At 37.8% G+C, this 17,425-nt stretch overlaps 1 protein-coding gene across 3 annotated transcripts in view; it reads right to left on the bottom strand.

Moving 5' to 3' along the window:
* Positions 1-17,425, bottom strand: part of LOC104853110 (contactin-associated protein-like 3) — a 239,552-nt gene that overhangs the window by 96,657 nt on the left and 125,470 nt on the right. For all 3 annotated transcript variants that reach the window (XM_019205537.2, XM_010610958.2, XM_010610959.2), the window contains exon 3: positions 16,123-16,316. In XM_019205537.2, the coding sequence (XP_019061082.1) occupies positions 16,123-16,248 (126 nt within the window). In that variant the 5' untranslated portion in view covers positions 16,249-16,316. The remainder of the gene's footprint in view (positions 1-16,122; positions 16,317-17,425) is intronic.

Here is a 17,425-nt window from a genome sequence, read left to right as displayed (position 1 = left end):
ACAAGGAACAAATAAAAATCAACTGCTAGATGATGCAAAGAAGAAAACCATAAGATTGATTGGAATCAATGAAAAATCAGGAGATGCACAAATGACATAAGTAAACCTGTTTACAGAAGCAATAGCAGAAAATTTTCCAACCATGGAGAAAGAATTTGACATATAGATAAATAAGGCATATAGAATTGCAATTAGTCATGATCAGAAAAAATCTACACCACAGCAAATAATAGTCAAGATTTCAGAAATTCAACACAAGAACAGAATATTAGCAGCTGACAGAGAAAATAAACAAATCACTTATAAATCAGAATCAAAGCAGACTTCTCAACACAAACCACTAAGTGAAGGAGAGCCCAGAATCAAGTATTTCAAGTCCTAACACAAAACAGCCTCCAACCTAGATTAATGTACCCCACAAAACTATGTTTCAAAATTGATGGGAAAATAAGAAACTTCCACAATAAAGAACTCCAGAAGAAATTCATGACCATCAAACCTGCACTCCAAAAAATTCTTGAGGATATTCTAGAAAGAGACAACAAAGGCGGCAATTTGACATGTCCCAGTAGAATGAATCCACCAGGCAAGACAAGCAGTTAAACAATAGGGAAAGAAAAAGAGCCAGCAATAAGAAAATAATATGACAATAATAAGTCAATTCATATCAGTTACAGCCATCTATGTAAAGCAACTCACCAACAAAAGAAACAGACTGGCAGAATGGATCAAGAAACAAGATGCTACATATAAGAAACACATTTAATTCAAAAAGAAATTCATAAACTGAAAGTCAAAGGATGGAAAACAATACTCCATGTGACAGGAACCTGGAAAAAAAAAACAGGGGTAGCTATTATATTTGCAGACAAAGTGCTTTTTCAAATGAAGACTGATGAAGAGAGATAAAGAAGGTAACTGTGTACTTGCTAAGGGAACAATCTAAGAGAAAGAGACTATAATCATAAATATATTTACCAAATATTAGTGTACCCAACTACATAAAACAAGTATTAACAGACATGAAAAATCAAACAGGCACTAACAATTTTAATGGGGAATCTCAATTTCCCACTGTTACAGATAGATCATATTATCAGATCATAGTGCGATCAAATTGAAAATCAATGGCAAAAGAAATCACAAAAACTGCATGAATACATGGAAATTAAATAACCTTCTGAATGGCTAATGGGTCACAGATGAAATTAAAGAAGAAATTAGACAGTTTCTGCAATTAAACAATAATGCCAATACAACATACTAGAATTTATGGGATGCAATGAAAGCAGTCCTATAAAGGAAATTTACTGCAGTGAATTCCCACATCAGAAAAACAGAATGAACTCAAGTAAACAACCTAAAGTTGAACCTCAAGTTACTAGAAAAAAAAAAGAGCAAATTAAATTCAAAGCACATGTGAGGAAGGATATTATAAAGATCACAGCAGAAATTAATGCAACTGACTAAGAAAACAATGCAAAGAATCAATGAATTGAAGAGTTGGTTCTTTGAAAGATTAAATAAAATAGAGAAAACCTTAGCTAAACTTATCAAAGAAGGGAAAGAAAAGACTCAAATCAATGCACTTACAAATGAAAAGGTTGAAATCACAATGAATCCTGCAAAACTCCAGAAGGTCATCAATACCTACTTTGAAAACCTGTATCTAATAAGATGGAAGAGATTCCTAGATACATATGAATTACCAAAGGTAAATCAAGAAGATATAAAAATTCTAAATAAAACAGTATCAGTCAATGAAGTTGAAGATGTTATTTAAAAACTACCAACAAAGAAGATCCCTGGTCCTCACAGATTCACTACTAAATTATATAAGAAATTTAGAGAAGATTTAATGCCACTACTCCCCAAATTCTTTAATGAAATTGAAAAGGAAGCAATACTCCCAAACTCATTCCTAGAAACAAGCATTACTCTGATACCAAAACCAGAAAAGGACCCAAGCAAAAAAGAAAACTGCAGGCCAGTCTTTTAAATGAGTACGGATGCAAAAATTCTCAATAAGACACTGGCAATCAGAATGCAGCAAATCATCAAAATGACTAGACAAGAGAAAGAAATAAAAGGAATAAGGGTAGGAAAAGAAGAAGTTAAAGTATCATTATTTGTGGATGATGTGATACTTTACATAAAGACCCCAAAAACTCCACCAAAAGATTTTTAGACTTAATTACCAAATTCAGTAGCATAGCTGGATATAAAGTCAACACTCCAAATCAATAGCATTTCTGTACTCAAATAACAAATTCACTGAGAGATAAATCCAGGAAACAATGCCTTTCATGACAGCATCAACAAAAATGGAAGATTTAGGGATCAATCTAATGAAAGAATTAAAAGACCTTTACATCGAAAACTATAGTACTCTGAGAAAGGAGACTGAAGAGGATATCATAAAGTGGAAAGGTATCCCTGATTCTTGTGTAGGCAAAACCAACATAATGAAAATGGCATGCTTTGAAAACTGTTATCCATATTCAATGCAATCAGAGTCCAAATGCCAATAGAATACCTCACAGAGCTAGAGAAAACAATCCTAAAATTCATTTGGAGCCAGAAGAGACCTAGAATAGCAAAAGCATTTCTGGGCATCAAAGGCAAGGCAGGGAATATCACAATCCATGACTTGAAATTATAGTAAAATGCCACTATGATAAAAAACATCATGACTCCCCCGCCACTAAAAAGAGTATCAAAGGAATAGTAGATGTAGAAACAATTCTAAACACAGTCACCTTATCTTTGACAAATGGACCAAACACGTTCACTAGAAGAATGATAGCCTCTTTAATAAATGGTGCTGGGAAAACTGGCTTTCTATACACTGAAGATTAAACCTAGATGCATATCTCTCACTATGAACTAAACTAAAATCAAAATGCATCAAAGATCTAAATTAAAAAAACAGAGCACTAAATCTGCTGGAAAATAGAATAGATAAAACTCTTGAAAACATAGATGTAGGTAAAGGCTTTATGATCAAAACCCTGATCACACAGGAAATATTACAAAGAATCATCAACTGGGATCTCATCATATTAAAAAGCTTTGCACAGTTCTTGGCCCCTGTAGTAACCAACAAGGGCCAGGAACTTAGCTCAGAATCAAAAACAAAACAAAACAAAAAACTACCAACAGTGAAGATATAACCCACAGAATGAGAAAAAAATCTTTACCAGCTATTCCTCAAAAGGCTAGTCTATCTAGAATTTATAAAGAATTCAAAAATCCAGACCCCCCCCAAATTTAAAGACCCAATTAAAAAATGGGCATCTGAGGTCTAAATAGAAAAATATCTATTATATATTGAAAGACTCTCACCTTAAAATAAAGCACTCAGAAAGGGATACAATTATATCCTACAAACATGTGACCCCAGCAGCTTCATTTTTTTATATTCAAAAAATTCCTAATCCAGAAGTTCAATGTGATATTTATAGAATTGAAAAAATGTTTTTCCTTTTAACTTCTAACCACCTCTAATATTTAAAAAATGCAGAAAGAAGAAGGGATTATGTAAAAATGGGGGGAAACTATGACAAAAGAATTAAAAGCCACTGCAAAATAAATATATTCTCACGGTTTAAAAAAAATGGGTATCTAAATGAATAGATGCTTCTCAGACAAAAGTAGAAACAGCAGATGCATATATGAAAAAATGTTCAGTATCACTGACATTTGAGAAATGCAAATTAAAACAATACTGAGATTCCATATCACTCCAGAAAGAATGGCAATTGTCGAGAAACCAACCAATAACAAATGGTGGCAAGGCTTTGTGGGGAAAGGAACTTTTCCACTGCTGGGAGGAGTGTAAGTTGCTTCAATCAATATGCAAATCAGTATGGAGATCCCTGGGAAAAAATCTAGAAGTTCCATTTGACCTAGCTATTTCTGTCTTGCAATCTTCCCCAAAAGAGTTAAAAGCATCATACCATGGTGATATTTGCATACTCATGTTTATAGCAGCATAATTTTTAATAGTTAAATCTTAGAAACAGACCAGTTGCCTATCAACAGATGAATGGGTAAAGATGTGTTTTTTATATACAATTGAGTGCCATGAGGAAGGATAAATGAGACATTTCTAGGTAAATAGATACACCTTGAGAGAATACTTTAAACTGAAATAAATCAGACACATATGTTTAAATATTGCATTGTTTCTCTTGTGGTAAATAGGGACCAAAATGAATGACAGATGTTGGGAAGTAGAAAGAAAACATTCAAATTGGAAGGGGAGCAAGAGAGCAATACAGAGGATGGGGAGGAAGGGAAAAGGAAAAAAAGAATAGAAGGAAAAAGTGGAAAGAAAGCTTTTATAAATAAGGAGAAGAAGGGTTGTGAAGGGGAAAAAAGAATCCAAATCTATCATGTACAGGTACATATTCCCTATGATGACTGTGATCCTTATGTATATCAAAGGTGCACTCAAAACTAATTTTAAAAAAGGAAGTTTGTGTCTTCATTTGCAAAAGGGTAGTCATGGTGACCTTCCCAAGGACTTTACCTGAGGAGGGACATGTGCATGTCTGTGAACATGACACACTGAGACAGAGTCTAACGACTGCCATTTCAAATCTACTTCAGAATGAAGCAAGGTAGAAAGTAGGTAGCAAAAGAATAAAAAAGAAACTTGAGAATGATTTTCTGCTTAGTTTTCCCTAATAAATTCTCCCAGGAACGTGAAAAGAATCGAACCCACCAATTATGAGTTGTATAGCTGATACACCTAGAGAAGCCATAGAAACCACAACAAAATGTGAACTAACACATAACATCCTCTTTTTAACCTTCATTGTACTAATGTATTTTGAAATTCTACTTAACTCTCTCAGAGTTCAATATTTTCTCATTCTGGAAGTGGAAAGTTGGGTTCAAAAACAGGATATAGAATGGGGAGTAATGCTGAAATGGATTTTGCTTTTATTCTAAATGTACACAGTTTGAAGAAGCAAGGTGTTTTCCCATCTGTCTTCCAGGAGGAGAGAGGCCGAGCCCTCCGCAAGTCTGCAGAGGATCTGATTCCTGTTCCTGTGCTCACAGGGGCTCGGAGTCATTCTGTTTCTACTGCCACTACCTTCCCTTGTTATTTTTATCCCCAATAGAGTGTTTGTCTCCCACAATGCTCATTATCATAACCGTTCAGTCCTACTTGGATGAGAGTTAATCCAGAAATGATTTGGAAACATGAAAACATAAATTTCCATAGTAGTATCTTTCTGAAATGCCTTATACAAGTTATGAGCCATCAGCTGCGTCCATTAATGTGCATGCGAAAGTCCAACTTGGATGTGTGCTTATGTGGCCCTGGAAACAGTGTTCCTCAAGATTTACCGAGCACATGGTTTCTTTCTTGTGAATGTGAAATAACTGATAAGATGCTGTCATTTTCATAAAGGACAATTGGACTTCTCTGTATATTTTGCATCACTATTAAGAAAGTAGAAAGCTAGTCCTCAGCATTCGAAGTGAACTGGCCAAAATGAGAAGAAAGTTGCAAATGAAAAAGAAGTACTACACAGAATTAATAAAGCTGAAATGAAGAAAAGCAGGAAGCAAAAATAAAGCAAATTTAGACCCCCAAGCACATTTAAATGGGGAAATAAAAATGAAAATTTTAAACGTCAGAGCAAAGATAAATAGAAGTGAATGAGTCTGGTGGCGCTCTCCAGACTCCAGGCTGGAGGGTGAGGAGGACGGACACCAGTTCTTTCTAACCCTAAGTAGTAGGGACCATGACACGCCTGCCCTCCCACCTCTGTCCTGCACTCTTACATTTCTTCTCCCCCCATGCCTGATTTTCATCCCACGGTACTTGAGACTTGTCAATGAGTTCAGATTTGTTTTGAGAACAGGACTATGAATAGGGAAAGGAGATGGGCTCCCTGTGACTGGAACTTTAGAGGCCGAGAAATATCTTCCACTCCTCCTTTAGGCCCTGCAAGAAGATACTCCAAGGTCACCACTGGCAAAGCCACATCCCTTCAGGAAGCAGGTCATGAATTTCGCCTCATGCTGAACTCTTCCCCACTGACTAATGGCAGACCTGTAGAGAACAGCAGGGCTGGTCTAGCCCTCCTTCTTACTAGGGAGTCAGAAGCCACAGAGGCATCAAACAATGTGGAACCTGTGCTGCTCTACAGGACGCTGAACATGGAGCATGTCTGAGTTGGCATGGCAACCAAACCGTATCATCCCAGAATTCCATCTAGAACTCTGAAGCCCGGCACTCCACCAGTGGCCCCATCATTCCGTGACATGTCCTCCAATCCCAATCACTGGTCCTCAGCTCAATCTACCGCTTTATATTCTTGAAACACTCCTATCTGCCTAACACGTCTCTCCACTGCTTTCCTCCTTCCTTCCAGCTCTGTGCACACGACATCCCGCATTCATGGGAAAGGAGGAAAAAGGAAGGAACAGAGGGAGGGAAGGAAGGGAGGGAGGGAAGGAAAGAGGGGAAGAAGAAAGGAGGGAGAAAAAGCAGGGAGAGATGAGAGAAGGGAAGGAACGGAATGCAGAAGAAAAAAGGTCTTAATGTTATCTCAATATTCCGCCAGCACAGATTTCTAATACAGTCCACTGCAGATCACTATGTGACATGAGCGAATTCCTGTGCCTGTCTGAACTTGTGTTTTTTAATCCCAAATTGACTGAAAAGTAAATGATTTCATGCACCTAAAATTTATAACCGTGCCTAGTACACAGTATTAGAAGTAATTAACTATTTTGCTCACATGCTGATTAAATCTAAATCTCTCTCTTGGTCATCACTGACTGCCCTGACACCAGTGGAGATGCCACATCCTTGTTTTTCCTCACCCTGTTTGTGATGGGGCCTGCAAGAATTTGTTTTCAACCTCACTCCCATACTCTAACTACTTTTTAAAGCACACCGACTTTTATGACTTTCATAATCAGCCTCTCACGATCTGATTACTGTACCTGCACTGCCATGGCTTTATTCCCCTTTCCTTTCTTTTGTAACCTTATGATCACTCATGTACCAAAGCTAACCCATGACAGCATCCCTACAGATGTGAACCCTGGACCAATCCAATCGCATGTCTCCTCAGCGTTATCACATAGGTGGTTGAATGTTACTGAGAAAATCTGGGGGCCTTGTTCTCTATTTCCAGTCTGAGCTCTTCATGCTACCAGAAAAGCAGTTCCAACCCTCAACTCAACACGGAAAATTATCAAGTAGACCATGAAAGGTAATGTTTAGGTCCCGCATTCATGAGATTCAGATTTCAGGCAGGTATTTCCAATGCAGAAAGGTACTATTACAAGATGATTTTTGTTTTTTTTGCTCTTCCATGTCCAAACCTTTTTCCATTCTATATCTACTATTGCACATTCAGATTTCTCACTGAAATTCTACTTTTCTCTCATCATTCTTATCACAAAACTTGAATCTTTTGAACACCAAACAGATAAGAAATAGTCCAAAACTCCCTTTCAAATTTTTAACATAAAACACATATAATCAATTCTTCCTCTTGTCTCTTTGCAGTCTCTTCAATAGCTTGGATCCATCTTCCTACTGTCTTCTACAGGACTTTGATCAACAGCCACTCCAAGAGTCTCTCTATATCCAGTCTCTAGGGTTTCCACAACCACACCAAGGGTAGGGTTGAATATGGTTGTTTGCCTCCAAAGCTCATGTTAAATTTGCCTGCTACTCTGGTGGTGTTGGGAAATGGGGCTTTGCAGAGAGGATCAGTCACTTAGAGGAATTAATATCTTTATGCTGTCACTGGATTAGTTACCTTGAGAGTGGGTCGTTACAAAGTAAAGTTGCTTTCCTGGTGTTTTGTCTCTTCCCATACACGTACTTGCCCTTCTGCTCTTGCTATGAGTTGAGCAAAGTGGGTCCTCATGAGATATTCAGCAGAGCCAGTCAGTACTGTGCTCCTGGGCTTTCCAGCCTCCAGAATCACAAGCTGAAACAAGCCCCTCTTCTTTACAACTGACCCTTCTCAAGTATTCTGTTCTAGCAACATAAAATGGACTAAGGCAGGTTGCAATCGTGCATGTCTACATCGATTCCACTTCATCTTTTTTACCCGCATGTGCCCTGGTGCTATTGCTAACCCACTCTCCACGCCCAAGCATTCAAGCTCCTGTACAGAGTATTCATCATTTGCTGAGTACTCATGCTTTTTACCACGCCATTTACTCTCCTAAACACACTGTAATCTTGCACCTACTCTCCTCAACTGGCAAAGTTTGTGATAAACTCATGACATTCATTCAAATTTATCTAGTATAGTAATGCCTACTATATAGTTAAATAAAAAGATATGACGATGTGAAACAAGTCCAAATACACACAGCTAGGAAGAGGTAAACCCAATATTGACCTGACCCCAGGATCTTCATTCTTCACCTGCCTTCCTGCTCTGCCCTCTAGTTCACCTGACCTTTGTTAATTCTGATGACAAAACCATGTCCTACCTGACTTGACATTCCTAGCATTCAAGACAGTCTTGAACTAGACAGCAGAAGTGGGACCGTAATTTGCAGAAACCCATCGCTAAGATACACCAGCATGCAGAGGAGGGGGCATGTGTTGCTGTGCTCCCTGAGTCCTCCGTGTGTTCTCGAGCACATTAGCGGGGATATCAGGTCGAGCTGCCTTTATTGTGCCACAACCCAAGGAACACGGATTGGAGATCCACAAAGAGAAAAAGTAGTGGTATAGGAGGAAAGGAGAAGGGAGGTGAGAAAAAGGGGAGAGAGGGAAAATGAAATTGGCTAACCCTAGCACTGAATATTCTGGAGCACTGAACACTCTGGCCTAAAATGTGGTCCCACTGGAACCCTGGCAACCAGAAGCTCCAGGTAATGCCTAAAGAACCAACCACACAGAAGATTGGGGATGGATGAGAAGACATTCCTGATCCTGAATTCAGATGTACCTGGAGCTGGCTCCGTCTGATCATTGCACACAGACTTAATTTCCTCCCAGAAATAATGTTCTTAAAATATTCTGTCTCGTAGCTTAAAGAATTAAGCTCAAATGGAGAAGAATCTCTCAATCTCAAGATCCTACAATAAAAGACATCAATAGTAGCCTTCATAGGATTATGTGTGTGTGTGTGTGTGTGTGTGTATTTAAAATGTTTGTCTATAGAAAAATTAACAAGATGTGATAAGGCTAATTCCTCTCCACATAGAGGTGTTTTAATCATGACCTAGAGTCTCTGCCATGCAAGCTTTTTTACAGAGTATGGTTTTCATTTCAGGTTGCTTAATCAACTAATTGGGGAAGTGGTTCTAATTCAAGGATGGAAAAAAACATTTAATATAAACTTGACTATTTTAACTTTTATTATTTTGGGAAGCAAGGATGGAAAAAATACTGCCAGAGTAATTTTGCATTGAATTCCTAGGATATTTTACAATAATCTTTGCCCACCTCCTTACAATAAATACAGGCCTTTCCCAAATCTTAATTTATTTTCCCCTACAGTTAGAAGTTTAGCTACTAAAGCTTTTGCTGGAGCGCAGCACAATAGCTCCCCAGGGATCCCTTTCTGCTGCTCAAGTAATTTTTCTCTTTCTAAAAAGAATAACAGTGTGTCTTTAGAATGTTCCAGGCTCTGAAAAAGAGACAAGCCATTTGATTTGAATGATTAATAAGGACATTAAGGAATAAGAAATAAGACAATAGTTCAAATCCCAAAAAGCTACTTTCATTTTTAGAATACTCAACAATGCTTATTTCTTTCTGAATTGTTCTGAGAGAAACAATTCTGAAGCTAAGTGGTGATGTTTCTAATGCTCCTCTTCTCTTCTCATGTTCACAGCCACTTCTAAAGTATATCTTGGCACATGAGTATTTTCCAAAGAATGATCTTCCATTGCTACAATGTGTACTGCACAAAGAAATTTGTGAAATTAATACTATGCTTTTAATATGCAGAAAAGATTTTGCACAAAGCATGTACAGAAGGGAACAAAGAGATGAATCAGAAATACGGATGGAAGAAAAGTCATGTGAGGCTGGGTGTATAGCTCAGAGGCTGAACACTTGCTTGGCATATGTGAGGGCCTGGGCTCCATCAAAAGCACCACAGGAGAGAGTGAAGTCATGTGATTCAGGTCCTGCTATTTTTGTAAGTACTTCTTATAGGCTTTTGTACCATATGTCAGAGTTATGTTCATGCCTCTAAAAACATAAATTTCTGTAATATAATCTATGTAGTGACATGACTAGATAAAGCACCCCATATTTTCCAAGAAGAAACTCATTCAGGATATAGTATTATTAACATTTATTCTTATCCTTACTATTTTAAAGAATACATTAGGAAAATATCTTTTGTGGAGTTGATTCAAGAGTCTATCTCTGTGGAGAAAAGTTCAAAGTCCCTATCACTTAGAATTCATAATCTTAAATTAACGATAATTTTTTAAATAGCATAGACAGCCTAAATGACATACATTTTCATTAGCAGTACATAGATGTTAGATTTTCCACTGATTTGTGTCAAGGGTATAATGAGGAGGGCAGCATAAAACCATTGCACGATAGAATGAAAGATAACTGTTTCAAATATTAGCAGGGAAAGATCAGGCAGACCATTGCAGCTTGTGGTAATTCAGAAAGGCCTGTGGAAAAGACCCATCTCAGAAGCCATTTACATGACAGAGGAGACATACTTCAGTGAGTGTTTTTGAAGTGGCGTCCACTTGGCAAAAATATAGCTTTACTGTTGGCCAAAGGACTCAACTCCGAGGTGAAGAGATGAGAAATATTTGGCAGGGATGCCCAAAGACAAAGAAAGCAAGAACGGAAGAAATGAGCATGAGGGTCAACACTTACAGTTTCACTGACCAGTCTAGGGGGAGAAATTTAGAAACTGAGTCAGCAGTTAAAATGCAAAGGAAAGCCATGCTAGAAAGAAACTGTTATGGTTTGGGTTTAGATGTCCCCCAAAGCCTCATGCAGATGAGGTGGGATTTTCTCGTTTCCAGAGTTAGTTGAATCTGAAATGTGTGATTCTGGGGTTAAGGGCATGTGATCACTAAACCAATTCACGTGAGTGATTAGTTTGGCAGCACTCTGATCTCCATAGTCTGAATTGGATAAAAAAGGCAGAAAGAGTTGGTGAAAGTCCCTTGTTACCTTTGCTGCCTTGTGTGCACCACGTTGTTTCTGCTCTGCCAGGCCTGTTTGTCACCCCTGCCTTGGAGTCAGGCAACTATGGACTGCCAATTCTATGAACTGTAAGCCAAATAAACCCCTTCCCTTTTAACACTGAGTGTCAGGTATGTTGTTCCAGCAACGAGAGAAAAGCAGCACAGAAACCAAGGTTAAAGCGTTGGATAGAGCTAATAGCCAAGCCAGCTTCATCCATGCTGCAACAATGATATTTCCTTTTTGCTTTTAAAGTGTGAACAGTATTTCATTATGTACCAGTACATTCAACACATTTTTTTATTCATTTATCCATTGATGACCTTAAGATTGATTCCACTTGGTAGCTACTATGAATAGGGCTTCAATAAACACAGGAATGCAGGTATCACTTCTACGTGCTAATTCTTATTTTCTTTCAATATATATCTAGCAGTGGAACTGCTGGATCATTTGGTAATTTTATTTCAGTTTTTTTAAGAAAGTGCACTGTATAAAAGAGTAATAGACCATACTACTTGATATAAAAAGTATTCAATAACATAATAGTTCTGCAACAGAGATCAGAGAAAAAAAATAATGACAAAGCCCTTATGGGAAATCATGCTACACCAAGTGCAATTACACTTATTACATGGATTATCTTATTTTCCTCACAAAACTTATGCTTCTTTTCTAAATGAAGAAACTAGAACTTTGAGAAATTAAATCACTCAAATTCACATCGTTTATAACAAATTCTTGTTTTCAAGACAATTCTATGTAACTCTAAATCTCCAGCCCAGCCTTTAATTTAGACCTAAAAAGTGCATTTATATTTGCTATGATTAAGAATACACGTATAGCTATTGTTTGAAAATAAACTTGATCTTTAAAAAGCCTGTGTTTAAAAGCAAGTCATTCAAATATAACCTAATATAGAACACTCAATACGATGAAAGAAAAAAAAGGAAAACGTCTTCGCAATGATCCCGAAAACAATGCATTGCAGGGAATTTCTACAGAGATATACAAAAATAGCCTAGCTAAACAGAAAAATAGCTATCTGCTGATATGTTTATAGGAAACCAGAATATTGCATTATTTATCAATTAGAACTCTCACTGACTGTATAAAAGGTAATACTTTCTATGGATATAATTTATGATCAAGGCCAAAGTTTCCGTATGGGGAAACCCCCACTCATCCATATCTTGGAAAAAAGAATAGACGACATTGCTTTAAACAAAACAGCTTAAGCCAGATAATTGCTTTGATTTATCAAGGTCACTGAATTCAAAGTGAGGGCTGTTACTTCTGAAGAAGTCTGTACAGCTGCACAGTACCTGCTTTGAGAAGTTAAAGGACTCACAGCCAATCAGCAGCCTATAGGGAAATCTGAGAATTCAGCTGTTAAACCAGACATTAATTCAGAAAGTCTCCTTTGGGACTGTGGGAAAGGGTTTCTTAAAAACATCACTAGGACTTTCACTATTGCTAAAACAAAATGGCAGTATTGATTTAAAATTTGACCAAAGGATAGATTTCATAATAAAACAATCATTTACCATGAGATAAATCAATTAGATTCCAGATTAGCCCTTTTATTCTTGAGATCATCATAAACAGTTTCATAAGTATAGGATGCAAAATGAGGAGAAGAACAGGAAGCTTATGCTCCAAGGAGGAGGAGAAATTGTACCTGACTTGCACCTTCTCTCAGGTCACAGCCGTCATTCACACCTGCCACTTGAATTTCTATGAAATTCCCTGGAAGTGCATTCCTCCAACCAAACATATATTGAAGTTCAGGTCTTCTTCCCTCTCTCTCTCTCAAGATCACAGATTTGCCCCCGGACCTTATGGAACTGTCTCCTCAGCCACAGCAAACACTCAAATCCTCTGCGACACTCCTGGTAGCATCTTTCTGTGAGAGCCTCTCCCCTCCCATGAGCTGAACTTGGATCAGTAACATCAGACTGCAAATACTCAGGCACTTTCTGAAGATTTTAGACCCACTTACAATCAGAAAGAAAAAGTGGAAGGGTAATAAGTCATGCACTAGTAGCAAAGCCCACTAAATGACTTGTTAGATATATTTTTAAAGATATTCTTATTGTGGGAAAGTATGTATTATATAAAGTTTAACTCTTTAACCATGTTTAAGCCCATAGTTCAGTGGCAACTGTCCCCACCAACTATCTCCAGAACTCTTTAATCTGCAATGGAAACTCACAGGGTACCTTTTAAATAACTCCTGGAGTGGAGAGCACCACAGGCTGCTCTTCAGTTTGTGAGGAAGGAGGCCCAGGAGTGTCATAAAGATCATCTGTACAGCCATTACTTAATGTGGCACTGCTTGATGGTATAAACCTACCTCAAAGGAATTTCAAAAGCTTGGGCTGCTGCTCTGTTTCACTCTAAATTCACCTTAAGAAACATTTCCCAACCAATTGCTACCACTTCCTAGTAAGATTTTGATGCTGTTCTTTCTACATTTTGCTCTTCAGGTGGAACCAAAAGTGTGTGTTTGTGTGTGTGTGTGTGTGTGTGTTTGAGATTATTACATAAGAGCAAATGTCACATTAAACTTCTCATTATTTTATTATTACAAAAATTGAGCTAGAAGATGAGATGGAAAAGGGCTCCTTTACCACTGGGAGATTCTGTTTCTTCCCCTTTTTGGAAACTGTAACCTTTGCGGGGAAGTATATATAGACTAACTGTGGGCACATCATAGGCTAAATATGGGCACCCAGGGCATGCAGCCTGATGTGCAGCAGGTCCTTAAGAATGGTAGGTGGCATTCGCCTCGATATTATACAAGGTATTTGCATTCCTTCCATGCCTGCTGTTCAGGAAAAGTCCTTTGTTTCAAGAGAAACAGACACTATGTACCCTGGATGCACATCAATCTATTCCGGTGCAATCTGCCTCGTGAGGACAATCTTCCTGATGTGGATTCAGGGAATCCTGCATGAAATGATGGGGATACATGCAAGGAAACAATCAAGAGGTCAGGATCTCAATGACCAATACAGGCAGAGGCAGAACAAGTAACCGTGCATTACTGGGTTTCTAAGCCCTTAGAATGGCATCCACCCATTCATTCAGCAAACATTCTGGTATCTATAAGGCAAAGTTAAGCTTTAAAGATGTGTGTTAGTTTCCAAGAGCTGCTGTAACACAGTACTAATCAGCTAAAGGTCTGCAAGTCAGAAGTCTAAAGTCCATGTGTCCACAGGGCCATGCTACCTGAGCAGGCATTAGGGGAAAGTTCTGTTCCAAGCCCATCTCCTAGCTTCTGGTTGCCTCAAGCAATCCTTTGCTTCTAGAAGCACCACCCCAATCTTGCCCCTTCCTAGGGTGATCTGTGTGTGTGTCTTCATGTCATTCATCTCCGTGTATCTCATGTATTCTCTTTATGGGTATGCTAGTCATACTGGATTAAGGCGAACTCTACTTACGTCATTTTAACTTGCTTACTCCTGTAAACATCTTATTTCCAAACCGAGTCATATCCCTAAGTACTGGAGGTTATAACTCCAGCATATCTTTTTGGAGAACCACAGTTCAACCCATATCAGAGATGCCAGGATCAGAGGTAAAATGTCACATAGTGGAATCTCACAATTTGACAGGGATTTAAGAGAATAAAGCACTCATCCCAGTGATGCTCGACACACTGGTACAGGTCATGGGGTTATGGGAGTTGGCACTTGTCGTTTTTATTGCTTTGGATTAATAAGAATCTTATCCCTTACGCTATTTCCTTCTAGGCACAAAACCTTTTAGAGTAAGCAAAAAGAAAAAAATCTTAAGCTGGAACTCCCTTGGTTATGGCTTCTCTCTTAGCTGCTTAACTAACAAAAAAATTCATGGTCTCCAACATTCATGTGTTCTTGGGAGGGAGGAAGAGAGTCAAATTACAAAAACGTAATTCAAAATATGCAGATTCACCTATTAAGATCTCTTTTCTAGGGAAACTGTCCCCAACACTTTAAATATTATTAAAAATGAAGATCAAGATTTTGAACCCATATAAGTTACTCCCAAACAGAGTAGATACATTTTTGTAAATGTTAAGTCGAAGGCGATTTTTCTAAACAGGCATTGACATATAGTCAGAAATAGAAGTGATGTCATTGCTGTGAAGAAATCCAGAGGATGTTACCAGTAACAACACTCTATGAATTACTCAGTGTGGCTACATGATAAATAACCCAAGATTCTTCAAGTTCAAGGCATGTATTCCTGAACTTGCCATACATATAGAAACTACTCATTTATTGAATTTTAAAATTTGTGTATTTTTCAAAAATACAAGACTAAATCAGAGAAAAATCAAATGGTGAATTCAAACTACTAGTGTAAATAATCCAGAAGCAATGCTAAATTTTCTTATTAAGCAAAATGAGAAAATAAATCATATATGACTTGTATTAGTCTTAAATTTCCACACTACTAAAGAGTATAAAAACAAGAGGGCCTTTCCATGTTTTCCTTCAGACAGGGACCTCACTTTCACTTGGAATGTTTTTCAAAGAAATTCTCAATATTCTGTTTCGCATCAGATATATACTTTGTACATATTTCCTCGTTCTGTAAGTTGTTTCATTACTCTACTGATTGATTGCTATCTTGTGTAGAAGCTTTTAGTCTGATGTAATCTCATTTGCCTACTTTTGCTTCCATTGCTTTTGGGGTCTCATCCAAGATATCCAATTCACCTGATTTGGTTATTATACCATATCTACAGGTCTTGAAATATCATATTTTCCATATAAATATGTGAAATTATTATGTATCAATTTGAAACATTATGTTTTTCCAATAGATTTGCAGTGACCTGAAGAATTTTTTTTCCATTACTGGCGATCAAACTCAGGACCTTGTACTTGCAAGGCAGGTGCGGTGCCACTGAGCTGAAGCTCCAGCCCTTGTAGAATTATTATTAGGAAACATACCCAGATGCTTTCCTCTTGTCGATATTGCTTCCAGTTCTTCCCACCATCACTGAACATCAGCAGATAGCTGGTCACCCAGTCAGAGCTCCCATACCCTCCTTGTGTTGCCACAGCAGTGATCTCCATTCGCTCTCCAAGGTCAATCTGCAGCCATTGATATTTGTTTGATACAAGTGGGGTCCAACCACCAGCTCCTTTTATGGAACAGGAAAAGCAGGAAAATGAAAAAGTAGAAGAAATTATTTAATGTATCAGTTACTGTAATAGAAAGGTATATGAATATATATATGAATATAATTTTATATAAATTATATGAATATAATTTTTTATACCAAGGATCAAACTCAGGACCTTTCTCTTGAGAGGCAGATGGCAGAACCACTGAGCTACATCCCCAGCCCCTGAATATAATTCTAAATTATAGACTAAAGTTAAGAAAAACAGATTCCCATCAGAAAAAAGACTGAATGGTAAAATTATGTGGAAATGGATTACTGTGCATTATTTTCACGTTTCTGTAGAGATAATCCACTGATATATAGAGTGCAGTTGTCAAACTAGGTAGAGAAAACATTTGAGGTAATGTCAGATAGCCAGTTCAGTATTCCTGTCACTTTTTGGGATGAGTGCATTTAGTAGCCCTGAGCAGGACCTGCCCTTTGTCTGACACAAGAGATTAATTTCTCCAATAGAAGTACAGTGTTGAGCATTAAGTAAACAAAAATTAGTCACACTGTGGTCTGGGTATTCAAAGTACTTACTGTCCCACAGGAGGGACAGGCATTTAAAGGAATGATCCAAGGGCCTAAAGAAGAAGCTTGGCAGTAGAGTGTGTGTTTTTCATGTGTGAGGCCTCCATTTCGATCCCAAATGCTGCAAAATAACTAAATAAAATAATTCAAAGTAGAGAGATTTCACTTCTGTGCAGTTGGATTCCAAAGTAGATAACCAAATAGTTGTTAGCAGGGATTGAGGGGTGTGTGGGAGGATAACAGAAAAAAAAATTCTTAAGAGCTAAAAAGTACAGAGTAATAAAGAATCAAGTGAATTCTAAGTGGGGCATAACATAACCTGTGTTCTCCATGGCCAGATTAGGGGGATACTGAGGGAGAGATTCACAGAGTGCTGGTCAGCCTTAGATAATGAGAAGGAGTACGTAATGTATTAAGAACAGAGATATATGGGCTGGGGATTTAGCTCAGTGGTTCGGCGGCCTGCCTTGCAAGCGCAAGGACCGGAGTTCAATCCCCACTAAAAAAAAAAAAAAAAAAAAAAAAAAAAAAAAAAAAAAAAAAAAAAAAAA

This window comes from Fukomys damarensis, unplaced genomic scaffold (genome assembly GCF_012274545.1).
Source record: "Fukomys damarensis isolate Sample0158 unplaced genomic scaffold, DMR_v1.0_HiC HiC_scaffold_27, whole genome shotgun sequence".
NCBI lineage: Eukaryota > Metazoa > Chordata > Mammalia > Rodentia > Bathyergidae > Fukomys > Fukomys damarensis.
The sequence above is the reverse complement of the archived record's forward strand: the minus strand, read 5'-3'. Positions and strand labels throughout refer to the sequence as shown.